The following is an 18,874-nucleotide window of genomic DNA, read 5'->3' on the forward strand; positions in this document are numbered from 1 at the left end:
GGAACATTGCCGGAACCTTCTTAGATAGCCTGTTGAAAAACATAAACTGTCACTCGGGCTTCCATGAGGGGTTCACTTGTGTTGGCATTGGCCTTGGAGGTCCAGGGCTTGGCCACATGCTGCTTTGTCCCTCCTGTGGTGAAGCGCCAGCCCTTCTCCTTCCAGGAGTGGCCACCCTGCCCTCCAGTTCCCTGGGCCAGGGCAGCTGCCTTGGAACCACAAGTTCTGCAGCCCCCAGGGCACGAGCAAGGCCTTTGCTGCCATCAACCTGGCGGCCGCCTGCAGCTCTAAGAGGAAGGAAAGTTGTCTAAGATTTGTCCAGAAACTTCCTCCCTGACCCTCTTTTCTGGCAGGTGTTTGTGCTTAGGCCACCTGCTGGGGCCTCTGGCCCCAGCCAGGATAGTCTATGGGTGTCCTTGCAGCTGGTCACCCTCCAGCACAGGGCAGCAGCCAGAGTCCTGGCTGTCTGGGTGCCACCGAGACCTCAAGCGGATGCTGTCTGCCTCAGGAACCTGCCTGCGCCTCGCAGAGAGGATTGCAGCCCTCACCGAGGAGCAGAGGAAGCCGCACCGCTCCGCCTCGTTGCCATGGTTTTCAGGCAGCAGAGTTGTAATTTTAGCGCTGACATTTTGGAGGCAGAGTCAGAGACCCTGGCCGCACTCCCAGCATGCTGTGGGAGGGGTGGACAGGGGTCAGCACCTCGGGGCTGCTGCCAAGATGGCTGAGCAGGGCCTCAGCTGCAGGGGCTGAACTGGCTTGGCTGCTGTGGCCACCCTGTGGCTGTGTGGGCCAATCTGTGCCACTTGTTGCTGCCTCTGTAGGAGGAACAGGGACCTCCTTCAGGGCTGCCATGCGACATGACCACAGAGCAGGTGGCTTAAAACAGCAGGGACCTGTCTTCTCTCCTAAGGGTTAAATCTGGAGGCCGAAGTCTGAAGCCCAGGTATCTGCAGGGCCGTGTTCCCTCTGGGGGCTCTAGGGGAGGTGTCTGTCTCAGCTTTTGGTGACTTTGGGCTGTCCCTGGTGGACCTTGACTGATGGCTGTGCCACCTGAGCCTCTGTCTTTGCACGGCCTCCTCCCTGTGTCTCAGGTCAGTCAGTCACTGCCTGGGGTCACCCTGGTGCAGAGTGGCCTCTTACCTGAGCCACATCTGCAAGGATGATTCAGAACAAGATCATTTGTAGTCACAGGGTTTAGGACTTGAATGTGGCTTTTCACCCCAGGCCCCAGGCTGGGCTCCACCCGGAGGGGATCTGGAAGAGCAGGGGGTGCTGCCAGCCTTTTGGGTGCCTGCCCTGAGGCTGGTGCAGTGGCTCCTCACAGTCCTCCAGGGTCTACTTGCTTGTTCTGTCTAGGGTGCCATCCCTCTGCCTCTGGGCAGGCATGGCAGAGCCTCTGCCGCAGGGTACTCCTGGAACGGGTCCTGGCCAGTCCATGTGTGACGTCGAGGTTGCCAAGGCCAAGGGAAGGATGTGTGTCTTGAGCTATGTCTTAAACAGTTTCTGGTTGAGGTGGTTTGAAATCTGAACTCCACTGAGCCCTTGTCCAGGCGCTCTTCCCTTCCCAGGAGCACCGAGGGCTTTCAGAGGCACGCTCAGGTCCCCTGTCCCCACTGGCCTGTGCCTGGCTGTGTTTTACCTGACCTTGCGTCTCAGACCTTCCTGCCTCTTGCTCAAGCAGAGTGTGATCCATGGTGTGAAGACTGCTGAGGTTCTCCGTGCTGATAGGGGCAGGTGCCCAGCCTCCGTGACACAGCCGTCTTGGCACAAGCAGCTGGGACCACGCTTGGTTTATGGGGGGCAGAGGTACCTGAGGGGCAGCTGCCTGCAGGTGGAACTGCTAGCTAGCCTGGGCGCGCTGAACATGTGGGGTTTTGATGGCTGATGCCAGTCTCCTTCCGTGAGGCTCATCAGAACTGCTCCATTCTCAGGTGGCCATTTTTCTTCAGATGTTTCTGGACAGCTGAGCACAGGTGGGACGGTGGGGAAGGCCAGGTGTGCCTGATCAAGGCAGTGGTTGGGCAGCTGTGGCTTGGAAGCCCCACAGGCAGGTGCAGGTGAGATGAGGAAAGTTCTGGATGTCTCAGGGCTTCGCATGCCTGACTGTTCTGCAGACAGGAAGGGCCCTGGAGTCTCAGCCAACCTCACAAATCTCCCTGGGGGCGGCCAGGTGAGCGGTGAGTCAGCACCTGGGCAGAAGCCGGGCGATCTCCCCAAACACCCATCTGAGTGTGGCCCCTGCTTGCGTGTCCCCCTGAAGGTCCCTCCTTCCAAAGTGGAATCCAGGCTGTCCCCAGCCTCGCGTGACAAGCACGGGTCTCTGATTGCACCCATCTTGTCCTCACCCCTGTGTGGGCCTCATGCCAGCTTCCTGGGGTTGCTTTGTTTCTGAAACTCACTGCTGGCTTTGAAGCCCCCCTTCTCCCTGGAATGTTCCGTGATCCCTGGCTCGCCCTCCAGGACATGGCCAAAGTGTCACTTCCTCTAGGAAGTTTTCCCAGAGCCTGGGGTGGCTCCCTGACCTGTGTTTGCTCAGCTTCCCGAGGGCCCTTGTCATCGACTTGCTGCCCACGCCAGAGAGGTTGCTGAGGGAGGTGGCCCTGGGGGTGGCCTTGGGCCCCTGCCGGGTCTGTTCATCCCACGCTGATGGGACAGATGTTCTGACCTGGATGGGAGCAGCTGGGGCAGAGTGAGTCAGCAGCCCCAGCTCTGCTGGCTTCCAGGGCATCTGGTGAGGACTGAGCGGCCAGGCCCGGCCGAGGGGAGGCGGCTGTGCAGGAGCCTGTCGCTGGGCTGACCAGTGGCCTGTCCCTGGGTTTCTGGGCTCTGTGTAGGGGCAGGGAGTGCAGGGTTGGCATGGGGGGTGGTGGGTCTCAGCAGCCTCCCAGGACCAGGTCAGGCCTATCAGTTAGATGGTGAGCTTGGGACTTCATGCTCTGTCAGTCATTTGAGGGGATCCACATTCACTTGCTTTAGAAAGTGTCACCTGTTGGCTCTGGGAGCCCAGCCAGGTTGGCTAGACCCTCGCAGAAGAGATGTGATGCTGGATCCTGTTCTCTGAGCGCTTCCTATGTGCAGGCCACCGCTGAGGGTGTGGTTTGCCTGCCCATGGCCAGGTGAGGCCGGCCTGTCGAGATGCCCTGTTCACAGTGAGGAAATGGAGGGATGCGCTTTGGCAGCTGGCCCAGGACACCCAGCTGGCAGGAGCTGGAGCCAGGCCTGCTCTCCGGAGTCGGACTTGCTCAGCCTCTTGATTAGCTTCCCAGCTGCTGGGGCCGGGCTGGAGTTGCTCGGGGTGCATTGGTCTGAGGCCCCAGTGTGCTGGTCTGAGGGTGGGGATGCTGGACCCCCAGGCACGTGCCCTCTGCCCGTCACCTGACTCCGGGCTTGAAGATGGATTCATTAGCCCTGCAGTTGCCTGAGAACGCGCCAGGCTCTGCTAGGGTTGCCTGTGGTAGGACTGTCACACTGGCTCGTTGGGATTCTGGACATTTAGTGGAATTTCTATGCTGAGAGTGTACACAGCGAGGATAGTCTCTCCTGACCATGGAAGCTGCAGCTCTGAGCTGGCCTGGACCCCACGTGGACTGGGAGGGCTCCCTACCATGTGGACAGAGAGGGCCAGCGGTCCCCTGTTGACGGGTCCCAGGGGGCTTGAAGCTGTGACTTGTGTCCAGTTCTCAGGTCACTCATGGCTGCCCAAAGGCTCTGGGACTCCTGACCAAAGTGGTGGTCCCTGAATTAGCTTTTGGGGTCACCGTCTGTGTCCTGGACGCCTGGCACTCTGGGGATGCCAGCAGTTGAGCTATTGCCTGCTTCGTGGCTTTGCTGATGCTGCGTTCACAGCCCCACCTGTGTGCTGCCCTGCTCAGCAGTGGCGCTGCCCGCGCTGTCTCGTGTGGTTCATCTTCCATAGTCAGGTGGGCAGGGCTTCTGTGATGCCCAGTTGGCAGGGCGGGGTTCTCACAGGCTGGTGCCGTGGCTCTAGAAGGGAGAGGACCGTGGAGCCCCTTCCGTGGCCTGTCAGGTTGGCACTCGGCTCTGACGAGCACAGCACATGGGGAGACCCTAGACCTGCAGAGTTCTCCTCCTTCCTTGGGGAGCCATTGAGCCCTGTGGGGGCCTCCTCCACTCACCCCGTTTCTTCTCTCCCGTCCCAGGATCATGCGGCCGGATGATGCCAACGTGGCTGGCAATGTCCACGGCGGAACCATCCTGAAGATGATCGAGGAGGCGGGCGCCATCATCAGCACCCGGCACTGCAACAGCCAGAACGGGGTAGGCACGGGCCGGAGCTGGCCAGCCTGGTCAGGCACGAGCTTCTGCACCCAGAAGCCACGCCAGTGAGGGTCAGGGAAGGCGTTCGCCTGGACCCGGGTCTGAAGCCTTCCTTTCCTGGCCCCTAGGCCTGGCAGCCTCAGCCCCATCAGCCCTGGGTAGGACCTTGGAATGGTGTTTGGTTGTGGAAAGGCTGAGAGGAGCTGGCAGGCGCCGAGAGGCTGTTAGTCAAACTTTTTTGTCACTATGAGCAAAACACCTGATAAGTGCAACTTAGAGGAGGAAGTTTTTTGGGGACTCCTGGTTTCAGGGGCCTCAGTCCACGGGCGGCCGGCTCCACTGCCCTGGGCCCACCGCAAGGCAGCACGTCATGGCCGCAGGGCCCCCAGAGGGATGCTGTTCCCCTCCTGGCAGCAGGAAGCACAGAGAAACTGGGAGGGAGAAGGGTGGGGGAGGGGCAGCCTGTGACCCTCCTCCCCTAGCCCCCCCCCACCTGCCTGCAGGGAGCTCCAGGCAGGCCTGGTCAGGAGGCCTGGTGGGGTCCCGGTCACTTCACTTCTGAGCAGACCCTCTCACCATCCTGCCCTGTTATGGGTCCTCGGGAGCCCCATCTCGAGTCCCACCTCGAGTCCCACTGGCTCACTTCTGGTCTGATGCAGAGCAGGCCTGTGGGGTGGTTATCTGTCCTGACGGCCGAGAGCCGAGGCGACTGGGACAGACAACCCGATCCTGGGGCCCACCTCAGCTAGTGACCAATGCTGTGGCTCTCTGGGCCTCAGCCACTTCCTGTTGCTGTGAAGCTCAACAGATCTACACAGTGGGGCCTGATGGGCCCACCCTCTGCCCACCCCTGCAGCTGCACAGCGAGAGGCAGTGTGTGGCCAGGGCGGGGTGGGCAGGGTCTATAGCTAGTCGTCTGCCATGCCTGGAGAGACAGAGAGCAAGGGAGGACACTCTGTCGTGCTGCAGCTGCTGCATCTGGGGCCAGGCAGAGGGTGGCACCGCGGGGGACCCATGGCTGTGTGCTCTGGGCCCTGTGAGCCCCCCTGCTGGGCTTCCTGGGCAGAGGGGGAGAAACCACAGGACCCCTCCAGGCGCTGCCGTGGGCACAAGGTCAGTCTGCTCCACCAGGGGGCTGAGAGGAAGTGAGGTCAGAGGCTGGGGACCCATGGGGGTGTCACTAGTTCTTTGGGAACAGGTGGGCACAGTGGAAGAGGGACGTGTGGGCTGAGCCATCACCTGCCCTCTGCAGGTGGCGCGCTGTGTACAAGTTGGCTAGGGCATCTTTGGGGTTGGCTGGGACATCAAAGTTTTCATTATTTTATCTGTTCTGGTGATCTGTGGTCAGTGATCAGTGGTCTTTTTTTTCTCTTTTGAGTGGGAGCGGTGCCAGGCAAGTGCTCCACCGTTGAGCCACACCCTAGTCCTGATCTTTTTTTTAGTACTGGGGATTGAACCCAGGAGTGCTTAACTGCCACACGCAGTCTGGCTGGGCACAAAATACTGCCGCCACACTGTCCATGGGCACCTCTTAACGGTTTCATGCCCTCTTGAACTCTCTCTTCAAAGTTCTTTTCAACTTTCCCTTACGGTACTTGTTGACTATGGTCTTGTGCCAGTATTTAGCCTTTTTTTTTTTTTTTTTTTTTTTTTTAAAGAGAGAGTGAGAGAGGAGAGAAAGTGAGAGAGGAGAGAGAGAGAGAATTTTTTTTTTTAAATATTTATTTTCTAGTTCTCGGCGGACACAACATCTTTGTCGGTATGTGGTGCTGAGGATCGAACCCAGGCCACCCGCATGCCAGGCGAGCGCGCTACCGCTTGAGCCACATCCCCAACCCAGTATTTAGCCTTAAATGGAGTTTACCACCCGTTTTGGGCTGCATTCCCAAGCAACCCGACTCTGGGAAGACCCGGGCCAGCGCGTGGGGGGTCGGCTACCAGCCCTCTACACACACTTCCCAGGAACACACTGCTTCCACTGGGCTCCGCGCACCAATTCTCTCAGAACCCTGTGAGAACTCAATGGGAACTAAGTAGCTGGCACCCGAGGCAGCAGGATCAGCCTTAATCCTGGAGCCACCCTATTCCCAGCAGGATCCGCCCTAATCCTGGAGCCGCCCTAATCCCGGAGCAGGGTCATCTTTCAACCATTCCCTCTAGCAAAATGCCAGGCGTCATTCCAACTAAACTGTGGCTCTCAACACTTAACCACTGAGCCACATCCCCAGTCGTTTCTTAGGCTTTTCATATATTTTACATCCCTTGGTGAGACAGGCTTTCAACCTCACTAAGTTGCTGAGGCTGGCCTTGAATTTGTGATCCTCCTGCCTCAGCCTCCCAAGGCACTGAGATTACAGGCAGGCACCACCATGCCCGGCCTGATCAGTGAACTTTGGTGTCACTGTCCAGTTGTTTGGGGTGCCATGAGCTGCAACTCTCTAAGTGGTGTAAGTGGGTAAACTTCATCATGAATGTGCGTGTGCTGACTGTTCCACCAGCTGTCTCCCTGTTCTTGGGCTTTCCTGCTCCTTGAAACATAATGATGCTGAAATCAGAGAGCTGGTAACTCCAGAGTAGCCTCTGCAAGTTCACCTGAGAGGAAGACTCACACGTCTCCCTTCAAATCAAGCTAGAAACACCTACAGTGGGAGTGGACGGCGTGATGAGTGGACGGTGTGGGGAGCTGCCCAGACAGCTGAGGGCTGGGAGCTCTGTAGGCGGAAGACGCTCTGGGAGGGGTGCTGAAAGCCACCTGTCAGGTGTTGGCTGTCACCGGGGCAGACACCTGTGAAGAACATCTTGGAGGAGGACAGGTTTGTCTTGGCTCAGGAGACTGGCTCAGTTGCCTTGGGCCTGAGGTGAGACATGGTGACTGGAGGGTGTGGCATGGGGGACTGCTAAGCCCAAGGCAGCCAGGGAGGATCCAAGGACAAGACACACCCCTCAGAGGCAGGTCCCCACCTCTTCCAACCAGGCTTCCCATCCTGAAGTTTCAGTCACCTCCCAGCAGCAGCACTGGCTGCAGGCCCAGCTGTTGACTCATGGCCTCTGGCACCTCTTAGACCCAAACCTTCACAAGCCTGATTGCCGATCTGGAGAATGGCTCAGTGCTCTGGACAGAAGATCAAACCAGCCACAGCGTTGCCTTGAGCCAGGTGTAGCCAGAGCCAGGCCCCCACTCTCCCTCTTGGGGGACCGAGAGGTGAGGCAGCTGCAGGAGAAACGGCCGAGGCTGCGGAGGTCGCTCCTGAGGCTCCACCAGTCCCGGTGCAGGTGACGCAGCAAGGGCAGTGAAGAAGCTCAGAGTTGTCCTCAGGATCGTCCCCCGGGACGGCTGAAGGAGCCGCTGCACCAGCAGCAGATTTCCAGTGTAGACGGAGCAGCCTTCTGTGGAAGCAGGTGCTGCCCAGGACTTTGATGGCTACGGAGAAGTCAACGCCTGAGCAGGCCATCAAAGGACAGCTGACTCCTTGTTAGGGGCGAAGGCAGCTGGTGACTTCAAGGGGAAGGTGAAGCCCGTTGGGGCCTTCCGAATGACACAGCTCTGCTGCCTGTGCTCCGTAAAGGGAATGGCCAAGGCTGTGTCGTCCCTGTTGTCACGTGGCTTGCTGAGCGCATCCACCGTGAGCCCGCTGCGTGAGAAGAGAGTCCTTCCCAAGCGTTACTGCTCACCGACAGCGCGCTGGTCTCCCAGGGGCTCTGGGGAGATGCTCCGCGAGATTGATGTCCTTTCATGCCTGCCAACAGCCTCACTGTGCAGCTCCGGATCAGGAGTGACGTAGATCCTAAGTCTGATTATCACAGAGACACATTTCCTAAGGCCGTGGCTGCCATCAGTAGCGCAGAGCGCTTGCCCAGCCTGCGTGAGGCCCAGCACTGCACACAGCAAAGTACACTAAACAGTGTCCCTCTGATGGATCTGGGCAAAGTCAACAGGACGCCTCTGGAAAGGACCCGCCATTCAAGATGACATTAAGAGCACCTGGGACTCAGGGAGGAGGTCAGAACACCAGCGCTTCACGGGAGTCTGGACGGGGTTGATCCAGCGATTGTGGCCCTCTCGAGGGCTTCTGGATTCCAGTGGAGGAGGAGCTGCAGGTGCGGTGGGAACAGCAGGGGGACTGGAAGTGGAGCCGGAAGTGGGCTTGACTGCTGCCATCTCAAGGGACAAGGAGCTGCCTCTTACTGATGAGCTACGAGAGCGCTGTCTGGAGATGGAATCCACTGAGGGTGCAGGGAACGCTGCTGCTGAAGTGTCGACAGAGGCTTGAGAATGTCACATAAACTAAGTTGAGGAGTGGCCGCAGGGATTCAGAGGATTGACTGTGACTGTGGGTATGGTGCTGTCAGCAGCGTCCCCTGCAGAGACCTTGGAGCGAAGTCAGTTGATGTGGTGAACTTCTGTTTTGTTTTAAGAAACTGGTGGGCTGGGGCTGCAGCCCAGTGGGAGAGCACGTGCACACTGTGGGCGGGAACTGGGGTTCCATCCCCAGGACCACCCAAAAAACAAAGAAAGAAACCACCGCAGCCTCTCCGGCCACTGACCAGTCTGAGTCAGAAATGACAGGCAAGAGCCTCCACCAGCAGAGATTCTGGCTTGCTCAAGACGCAGATGATCATTAGCACTTTTGAGCATTGAAGTTTGTTTGTGGTGCTGGGGATGGAACCCTGGGCCGCACGCGTGCTGGGCAGGTGCTCTACCCCTGAGCTGCAGCCCCCAGCCCCACGATAAAGTAACTTTCAGTAAGGTGTATATGTTGCTATTAAGATACGATGCTGTCACACCTTGATAGGTACAATGTAGGGCAAGTAGCTTCTTGTCGCGTCGCTTGCTTGATTTCCTTGGGCAGTGCTCTGGGGCCGTCCTTGCCTCGCCTCCACCTGTGCCTGGATGGGCAGGCCTGGAAGCCACAGACGGCTCTCCCGCCTCTCCACTGCCTCTCCTGGTGGAAGCTGTGAAGGACCTCTCTGGGGCCCCTTTTGAAGGCCACTGACCTCATTCACGAGGGCTCCCCCCTCATGACCTATTCCCTTCCCCAAAGCCCCACTTCCTCAAACATGAGTTTCAACACATGAATTTTGGGGAACACAGACATTGTGACCGTAGTATGCACATTCAACCCTCAGTGGTGGGCCCTGTTTTCCAGTGGAGAAGCCAAAGCCCGCGTGCACAGAACGTGCCAGGGCAGGGCGCTGTGGACAGGTGGACATGGGGGCCTGGCCTGGTGGAGGAGGCTGGCCCACCTGGTCAGTTGGCTTTGTGCTATCCAGGGGGGTCAGGAGAAGCTGGGCTGCCACCAGGCCACATCAGAGCACCCTCTGGTGGCTGCAGGAGGATGGGCCTGCAGGAGGCCAGGAAGGAGTGGGCCAAGGCCCTGGTAGACCTTCAAGAGAAAGACGGTCCCAGGCAGGCCTGGCAAGAGCGGGTGACATGAGGAAGGAAGAGCCCCAGGACTGGGGCATGGCGGGGCTCAGGAGACAAGGGGGCACCCATGCAGTTGAGGCTGTAGAAACCATGTGGTCAGCAGTGTTGGCAGAGCTCGGGAGAGCTTCAGCTCAGTGATCCTTGGGACGGCTGGAGATGTGGTGGCCTTGCTGTTCTTGTCATCCCTGTTGCACAGATGAGGAAACTGAGCCTTGGGAGAGGTGGAGGCCACCCAAGGGGTCGGATAGGTCTGGGCCATGAGTCCAGGCCTGGAACTCTGCTTGGAGCCCCTGTTACTCTAGGCCTGCCGTGTGGAGGAACAGTCCAGACACCTTGGCTGGGCGAAGCCTCTGGGCAGGTGGACCCCAGAATAATGGTTTAGAGGTTCCAGGCTCAGGAGGGGTTTCACTTCCAGGCAGCGCAGCACCCCTAGTTGCAGGTGGCTGAAGGCTGACAACTGGGGAACTTCACTAGGCCCTGGTGGTGGCCCCCAGCCTGCGACTCATACCACAGGGCCAGTCTCCGGACCTCAGTGGACCCAGGCTCACTTCTCCTGCAGTGTCCTCTCCTGGTGAATGACCTCTGCAAACCCTCATGACTCAGGTCAGACCTGGGGTCTCCCTTCACACCTCTTTTCTTCTCACACTGAGGCACTCTGAGGCAGCACATCTTGCTGGCTTATCTTCCGGGTGCAGCCTGACCTGAGCACTGGCCAGCTCCAAGTCACCTCCTCTTGCCCCGTCCACCTGGTGTGAGCCTCCTGATAGGTCACCCCAGCAGTCCCTGCCCACTTCCCACCTCATCTGTGCTCCAGCAGTCGCCAGAGTCCTTTACGTGTGGAATCAGTGGACACCACTGCAGGGCAGCTCCCTTCTCTCGGCGTCAAGCCCAAGTCCCTATCTTGCCCCAGCTCTGGGACCTCATCTCTTGCAGCTCTCCCTGCCTCAGGGCCTTTGCTCTGGCTCTTCTCTCTGCCTGAGGCCCTCTTCCCCAGGTACTCCCCGGCCCTTCCCTCTGCTGTCTGCGGTCTCTGTGCAACCCCAGCACGCAGCCTTGCCTCCCCAGGACCTGGCCCCCTGCGAGGGCAGTGGTGTGTGTCCTGGTTCCCACAGGGTGCTTGGCCCAGAGGGCTGAGGCTGGCGCTGGATGCTGTGGGCTTCTGGAAGGTGTCTACAGAGAGCGTGTCTAAGGAGCCCTCGTGATGTGCCTCTGCCCACCTGTGCCTGACCTTCCTCACCCTACGTGACTGTTCCTGCCGTCAGCTGAGAGGCTTTGTTCTTAATCCTGTTTTCCTGGTGAGGACACTGAGGCCTAGAGAAGTCCTGTGCCTTTCCAGAGGGCACAGAACCGCCCTTCTGAGCTGCCCTCAGCCACAGGGGTGGGGGCAGGTAAGACAAATGGTGGTGGTGCTGTCCCTCCCGGGCCTTTCATAAGCAGTGCGTTTCCCCACTCAGAACCTGTGCAGCAGCTCGGTGGTACCGTTTATTAACTGTGCCTGTGAAGAGGCTCAGACTGCCCGACATCCCTGAGCTAGTAGGCAGCAGAGCTGGCCCTTGAACCCGACTCAGTCTCTGAAGCTACTGTCCTGCTGAAGCCCCAGGACAGATCAGGAATCCTGTCCACAGCTCCCCAGTGACAGAATGACACTGATTGGCTTCTGGGGTACAGCGGAGGGCACTTATGGGCAGATGCTGATCAGACTGCTCAAGGTCCTCCGAGGTGCCGCTGCCCTTGCCTGCAGGCTCTGGAGCAGGAAGGTGCAGGGCACTCCTGACACCAGCTGGAGAGCTGAGTGCAAATGTTCCTAGGCCACATGTTGATTTCTGGGTCTACCGGTCGGTGGCAGTCTGGACCTAGCGCCCTGCTAGGTCCTAGGAGACAGCCGCTCAGTCACATCAGAGCTGCCCTGGGTACGACTCCTGCCACCTGCACCCATCAGATGCGGTCATAGCAGCCCAAGTGCTGAATAGCACAGCTGCCTTCCCCCAGGGTTTCGCCAGGAGCGAGGCCATAGCAAGGCCCCCCATGGCTGTGGAGCAGCTCCCTGCCCTTCTTCAGTGTTTTAAGTCCAGAGAGCAAAACTCAAGGTTCATAGGTGGTCTCCCAAGAGGGAAGGAAGGGCAGGCACCAGGTGTCCCCACACTGGCCTGGTGGTAGCTGTGTGGGAAGGCTCATGGGGGTCCAACCCTGGGGACAGTGCAGAGGAACTCTGGATTTTCCTCCTGCCACAAGTCACTCCATCTTGCAGCACTGCCTGGAGGACCAACCTGAGCAGAGCGGCAGCCTTTGCTCCTCCTCCGCCCCTCTCGGGAGTCCTGGCCCTGCTCCCTGGAGTCCCCCTATCTCCCTGCCGACCCCTGGTCCCATTTGGGTCTCAGCATCTCCTTGTCTGATGTCTTCTCCCCACTACATCCCTGTGGGGTCTCCTGAGCCTCTACCCGACAGGACTTATGTGGTGTTGACTTGATGACCACCCGGCCCTGGAGCCCAGATGCTCCGACTCGTCCCTGCAGGCCTGCAGAGGGCAGTGGCTGGCTCTGTACCCATCGCTGATGGAGTCTGCAGCCCACCCATGTTCTGGAGTGCAGAAGGCTGTAGTGTCTGCTGGTCAACCACAAGTGCAGAGCGGGAGGTGCCAGGCCCCCGTCCCCAAGATGTGCATGTCTTGTGCGTGTGAGCAAGTCTGTACCATGACTTAACTTGAGCACTCCCGGTAACGGCCGCTTGCTTCGCCAGTTTTCTGGTCTGCCTGCAGAGCTTGGGCTGTTAGTGGTGCTCCCAGACCCAGAGGTGGTGCCGACCTGTGTGGGTCCATGCAGCCCTTGTCCTTCCAGCTTCCTGCCAGAGGGTGGTGCCATATCCACGCGGATGTTCCAGGCCAAGTCTGATTCCTGCCGCCACTGAAGCATGGAGGGGGGGGGGCTGTGGGTGGGGCAGGCACCCTGCAGTCAGTGGGGAAGCTGCTCTCCCTGGCCAGCTTGGCTTTAGGACTTCATCCAGGTGCCCCTGTTTTCTGCACAGCTCCAGTTGCCTGCTGAGAGCTGTCCCGCCAGGTTTATGGTTCAGCAACACAGAGTTGCCTGGGAGAGGGTTATATTCAGGGTTCCCTGACTGCTTCCAGGGAGGCACGTTCTGACTTGTGGTGGGCCCTGGAACCGTGGTTCTCAGCCGCGCATCGTGCCACGGGTGGGGGCAGGCAGCTGGTGACTAGGTTGTGGTCCACACAGCAGGGCTTGCACTGCCTGCACCTGCTCACCTATGACCATGGGCAGCTTGCCTGAGGTCTCAGCCTTGGAAAAGGGTGCAGTGGCGATCGCCGTTGTCCCTACCCCTCCTGCCAGTAGCATCCTGAGGAAGACGGCAGTTTCCAGCAGAAAGTCCTGCAGTGCTGAGGAACCCCAGGAGGATGAGGCCCACGATGCCAGCTCCCACACAGACTCTAGTTCCACCAGCATCGGTGAACATGAGTCGGCCCTTAGATCCAGTAAGGAAGTGTGTGGCACCGGAGGCTGGGGGACCACTGCTGGCCTTTTGAAAAAGACTCTGGGAATGTCTATCCAAATCTTGGTCCGCTGGACCCAGAAGACAATGGCAGCACAGAAAATCTTTAGGTGAAAGGAGCCCGCCATGGCATCGTTTACCCTGGGGAGCGACTCAGGCCCTCCCTGAACTCTGGCAGCAGAGATCCCGCTCTGTTTGGCCATTACAGATAGTTTTGCAGCGGGGTACCATGGACAGGGTTAGGGAGCCTGTTGGGTTCTGCTGTGGGCTGAAGGTTTGTGTCCCCCAAAGCTCTTGTGAATGAGGTCAGTGTCCTTGGAATAAAACTGCCTGAATAGACCGTGACGTGTACCCATGGGACCACCCTCAAGGCAGAGGAAGAAAGAGGCGCATGGGCTCAGAGACCCATCTTGTGGTGTAGAGGTGCATCTGTCAATGTAGGCTCCTCAGGATCCTTGGTGGCTGGGGACAGGTGGCAATGCGTACCCTTTCATTCCTTCTGAATTTGAATTATGAGAATGGGCTGCCTCTTTGAAAAAATAAAATCTAAATGAGATAAAAGTAGTCACTGCAAAGAGCTGCCACGACAGGGACAGATTGTCCATCCCCTGTTGAGTGTGAAAGCAGACATCTAGTTTCCCCCAGAGGCTTAGACAGAAGGCGTGGAACGGGAGCCGGCACAGCCAGCCAGGCCCTGTTCTTAGGAAGATTCCAGGTCTCCCAGGAGCATGTTTGCTTTGTGTTACCAAGTGATGTGCCTTTAGGAAAGAAAGTTTAGATGTCACTGGCGATCGCCTGACCCGAGATGTGGCCAGTGGCTGCTCTGGGTGGCTTTCCCGGGGTCCTGTGCGTCTAGCACCTTGAGCTGCTTTACAGTCAGGCGGGCTGTGGGGTGCGTCCCCAGGGCGGGATGGCTGACGGGCTGTCTCTGTCTCTGCAGGAGCGCTGTGTGGCTGCCCTGGCCCGTGTGGAGCGCACTGACTTCCTGTCTCCCATGTGCATTGGGGAGGTGGCGCACGTCAGCGCGGAGATCACCTACACCTCCAAGCACTCAGTGGAGGTCCAGGTCAACGTGATGTCTGAGAACATCCTCACAGGTAACTCGCAGCGCTCCTCGCCATGCCACTTCGGGTGGGAATGTAGATGCCTCAGCAGTGGCCACGATGGCTCAGGAGGCCGGCTGCTTTCCCTAATGACCCCCAGTTCCCATGTCCTATAATACAGATGGGGGCCAGACCACGCAGCCAGAGCAGGATGCAACCCTGGTTCCCTGCCTCCCCATGGCCAGCTTGTCTGGACTGGGCACGGGAGTGGTCTGGGGGCATTACCTGCTCTGTGTCCTACTTGCCCTTCTGGATGGAGGACGCTGCCTGCCCCTGGGAGGGTCAGGCCAGCCTGGGTGGAAATCTGGCCTAGTGAGGAGCTCGCGGGTTGAACCTTTCTTTGCCTCAGTTTCAGCAGAGCCTTCTCTGTGGCCTTGGTAACCATGGAAACCCCTTTCCTCTTCCTCTTGCCCTCAGGAGAGCAAGGCTTCTCACACGCTCTCATGCTTCTTATAACCAGTTAGTGGTGGAGAGGGCGCCTTTTCATCCCCGCTAGCCTGCGTGCTAGCCCTGCGTGTTCTGTAGCCACCTCGAGGCCCCTGAGGGTGGGAGGCCCTTCCCCCATTACTTGGCAGTGGAGGCCCTGCAGAATGCTGGTGCAGGGTTGTCTCAGGCTCCAGTCTCCTTCCTTTAAGGTCCAGGAGTGCCATCCTCCTGTAAGCCCAGTGGCTCGGGAAGCTGAGGCAGGAGGATCGCGAGTTCAAAGCCAGCCTATGCAACAGTGAGGTCCTAAGCAACTCAGTGAGACCCTGTCTCTAGATAAATACAAAATAGGGCTGGGATGTGGCTTAGCGGTCGAGTGCCCCTGTGTTCAGTCCCCCGTACCAAAAAAAAAGAGGTCCAGGAGCAGTGACCTCAGCAGGGCTAGAGATCGGAACAGGTTGCATCAACCCAGTGACGCACAGGGAAGGGCTCAGCAGAGCCAGGCCTGGGGAGGAGGACCATCCTCATTCTGTCCTACACCCCAAATAGAACCCAGCATGCTGGCCTCAGAGGGGCCCTTGGGTGCTAGTTTCAGGCTATGGCACAGGGCCAGGCCAGGTGCAGGGTGGGGCCCCTCTGCCCCGTGGGCGGCCAGCCCTTCCTCTCCTGGGCCTGTCCTGCAGAGGGGGAGATGACCACCCTCACCTTTGCCTCCTGGTTCTCCTACCCCTCGTGGGTGGTTGTGGCCCTCTCTGGCTTCAGAAATGGAGGGCAGGGCAGGGCAGGGCTGTCTCGGAAGCCTCAGAAGCACAGCCCTGGGCCCGGTGAACAGGACGGCACCTATTTGGGATGGGGAGAGGCAGGTTAGGACTCTCCCCAGCCGAGAATGGTCCTGCTCCAGGTCAGTGGTGCTGAGGCTGCAGCTCTGCCCTGGGTCACAACTCCCAGCAGCTCTGCTGGCTCAGGACACAGAGCACCCAATGGACATGTCCTTAAGGACCCCTCGTGCTTCAGGGTGAGAGTGGACAGAGGGGCAGGAGGCTCTGCCAAGAGCCCACATTGGTGGGTTCGGCACAGCCCTCCGCCCTGTAGGAATACTTCTCCACGGGGTCCCTTCCCTGGTGTCCCCAGCGTCCTGCCCCTGGGCTTCTCCTGCTCTGAGGCATGGGCACTGCTGGAGAGTTTTCTTCAGACAAAAAAGGGGCTTGGAGGAAGCCAGCCACACTTGGCAGCTTTCTGGATGGGGCCATGACCTTGGGTTCTTCCTCCCAGGCTCACCCCTTCCCTGGGGCACAGGATTGGGGCAGTGTGGCCTTGGAGCCCAGAGGGGCTTGGCTTCTCTCCACATCTTGGCCATCCTGCTCCAGGGCCCCGCGGCAGTACTGGATGCCCCCTCCTGGGACCACGTTCTGGGACCCGGGGCCCCTCCCTTCATCTCCAGCTCTCCACCTGTGGACCCCCAGCGGGTCCCTCTCGTTCCTCCAGGCCTTTCTCTCTGTCCTTACATGTCTTTTTTTGCCCACGTGTCCACTGGAAGGTAAGCTCGTGAGGACCCTGTTGTACACACGTGGCACGTGGTGGTACTCCTGGCTGAATGGGCCAGTGACCCTGAGGGATGGGGACGCACGTGGGCCCTCTCCTCACCCAGGAGGCAGGACCCCGTGCTCCACCCCCTCGCAGGCCAGGCACAGCCCCCAGACCTCGGTCTTGAGACCCCGCTCGCTCCAGCACCTGTCCAAATATTAAGCCAACAGGGACTTGATGGCTGCAGGTTGCTCCAGAGAGTGGCGGGGCGCTCTTAAGGCTCAGGAAGACATGTTTTCAACGCTCTGGGTCTGGCCGTGGCTCTGTTATATGGTGGCAAATGTACAATTAATGTATTTTCTGTGGTGTTCATTTAGGTTTATCAGGCCACTCAGGTTTCCATGGCAACCAGCTCAGCAGGCTGGCTCTGGCGCATCCAACAGGAAATCTTTATTCCCAAAAGCAGGTTGTCAGATTCACTCTCAGTCAAAGCGTGGTGGAAATATTTTCCCACAGCATTGGCTGTGGTTCCCAGCCTGGGGAGCGGTTGTCCTGTGGTGTGGGTGTGCAGGGTGCGCTGGGGATGGGGATGGGGATGGCGATGGCGATGGCGATGGCGATGGCGATGGCGGAGTTTGGAGCCCGGCTGGCCTCTTTCGTTGAGAGCCCTGGGGCTTGGCTTGGGCCTCGCCGGAGTGTTGGAAGCCCGGGTTCCTGCTGGGGAGGCCCGTCTGAGGGCAGGGGCAGGCTGCGCTTCTCTCCAACCCTGCTGCCCGCCCTCGCTCTGGAGTCCTGTGCCACACCGGATCCTGCCTCTCTGTGTTGCAGCACCTCCTTTTGACTCTTTGTTTTGTGGTGCTGGGGGTTGGACCCAGGGCTGCAGGCACGCCAGGCAGGCTTTCCTGCTGAGCCGCACTCCAGCCAGGAGCTAGCTACCTTGGGTGTTTTTTTAAAGTTATTATATATATATTTTAGTTGTAGATGGATACAATATCTTTGTTTATTTATATATTTATTTTTATGTGGTGCTAAGGATCCAACCCACGGCCTCACACTGAGTTTGAAGTGCCCCACCAGTGAGCCACAGTTCCCACCCCAGGGGCCTCTTTTTTAAAGGCATCCTTACAAATCCCGTGATTAACTGGGACCTGGGAAGCCTGGGTTTGCACTCAATCACCAAGTTGCCATGTGACCCTGGCTAAACTGCTTAACAGCTTGGGGTTTCTTGTATAAATGAGGGATGTGGACCAGTGGTCTCTAAACTCTTGGCACCAGCAGGCCAGGAGCCATGGTGCTCAGCTCAGCCAGGCTGCCTGCCCTGGGGGCCCATGGCTGGCCTCAGTGCCCCAAGGGAGTGCACAGCCCACAGCCCACAGCCATGTTGAGGCACTGGGGAGCTCTGCATTGGAGCTTTGAGTTGGCCAGCAGCAAGTGCCAGGGTCTGTGTGCAGGAGAAGGTTGAGGGAGTCCTGGGGGTAGCGTCAAGGTGAGCTGCCTGCCCCTCCCTGGGGCGCTTGGCCTGGGTGCAGCGTGTCTTCCAAGCCTTGCATCGTGTCTGCATGGGCCGCCTGACTTTCTGGGTTCCTCGGCTGGCAGGAGTCTCAGCATGTTGGGATAGGTGGACAGTGTTCAGAAGATGCAGCTTATTCAGGCATTGGGACTTTGAGCTCCTCAGTGGACTTTGACACCTCATGTCAACAGTGTGTCCTGGTGGGGATGAGAGCCAGCAAGTGAGTCAGCCCAGCCTGGCTCCTCCGTACCCTGCTGTTGAAGGGTCCACCGGCACCCGGAAGGTCCTTCCTTTGCCTGGGAGGCTCCTGGAGGCTTCTGACAAGTTTGTAATCAGACGGTCCCTCTGTCAAAACACCAATGTGACTCTGTGTTAGAAAGCAGCCTCTGGAGAGGGAGACTCCCCGAGGTGGGCAGCATGGGGAGGGGCTGAGGCTCTGGGCTTCTAGCAACAGTGCTGTGCCCTGTGCAGCCTCTGTGCATGGCTCGTGGGTCTCTGGTCCATGCTGCATGATGGCATGACCCAGGCCAGGAGGCAGAGAAAGACCTTGTGGGCTGGGGCCAGAGGAGATGGCACTGTGGCTCTGGTGCCCTGGGCTGGTGGCAGCCCCTGCTCATGCATCCCGCTTCCCAGGGCGTCACTCATGTGATTATTTTCTTCTCTTAAGGTACCAAAAAGCTGACCAATAAGGCTACGCTGTGGTACGTGCCCCTGTCGCTGAAGAATGTGGACAAGGTCCTGGAGGTGCCTCCTGTCGTGGTAGGTGGCCCCTCACTTGTCTCAGGAGGCGTGCAGAGGCGAGGCCCTTGTGTGACGGTGGGGGGCCCCTTCAGCTGAGAGGCGTGGGGGAGCAGCACCCCGGCCCTGGGCCTGGGGGACGCCAGGCTCTTACTCTGAGGCAGTGGCGTGGAAGGGGGCCAGGGTGCGGGTGTTGGTGTTTCCCTTCTTGCTGGGAACGTGAGTGCCAGTTGCCCAGAACCTGTGGACGGGCGTCCTCCCCCGTAGGACCTTTGTGCCACACTTGCTACCAGGGAGGAGGCTGACAACAGGGACCGGAGGAGCTGTGTGTCCCGCCAAGAGCCAGGACCTGCGGGCTGCGTTTCAGGACCC

General features: G+C 59.0%; 1 protein-coding gene across 5 annotated transcripts in view; it reads left to right on the plus strand.

The window, feature by feature from the left end:
* Acot7 (acyl-CoA thioesterase 7) overlaps positions 1–18,874 on the plus strand; it is a 79,985-nt gene that overhangs the window by 17,987 nt on the left and 43,124 nt on the right. For 4 of the 5 annotated variants that reach the window (XM_076861426.2, XM_076861422.2, XM_076861423.2 and 1 more), the window contains exons 2-4: positions 4,161–4,278; positions 14,145–14,301; positions 18,432–18,523. In XM_076861426.2, the coding sequence (XP_076717541.1) occupies positions 4,161–4,278; positions 14,145–14,301; positions 18,432–18,523 (367 nt within the window). Of the gene's footprint in view, positions 1–2,668; positions 2,732–4,160; positions 4,279–14,144; positions 14,302–18,431; positions 18,524–18,874 lie in introns of those variants that run through there. The other variant, XM_076861425.2, reaches the window with a different exon arrangement.

Source organism: Callospermophilus lateralis, chromosome 7 (assembly GCF_048772815.1).
Source record: "Callospermophilus lateralis isolate mCalLat2 chromosome 7, mCalLat2.hap1, whole genome shotgun sequence".
In the NCBI taxonomy this organism is placed as follows: domain Eukaryota; kingdom Metazoa; phylum Chordata; class Mammalia; order Rodentia; family Sciuridae; genus Callospermophilus; species Callospermophilus lateralis.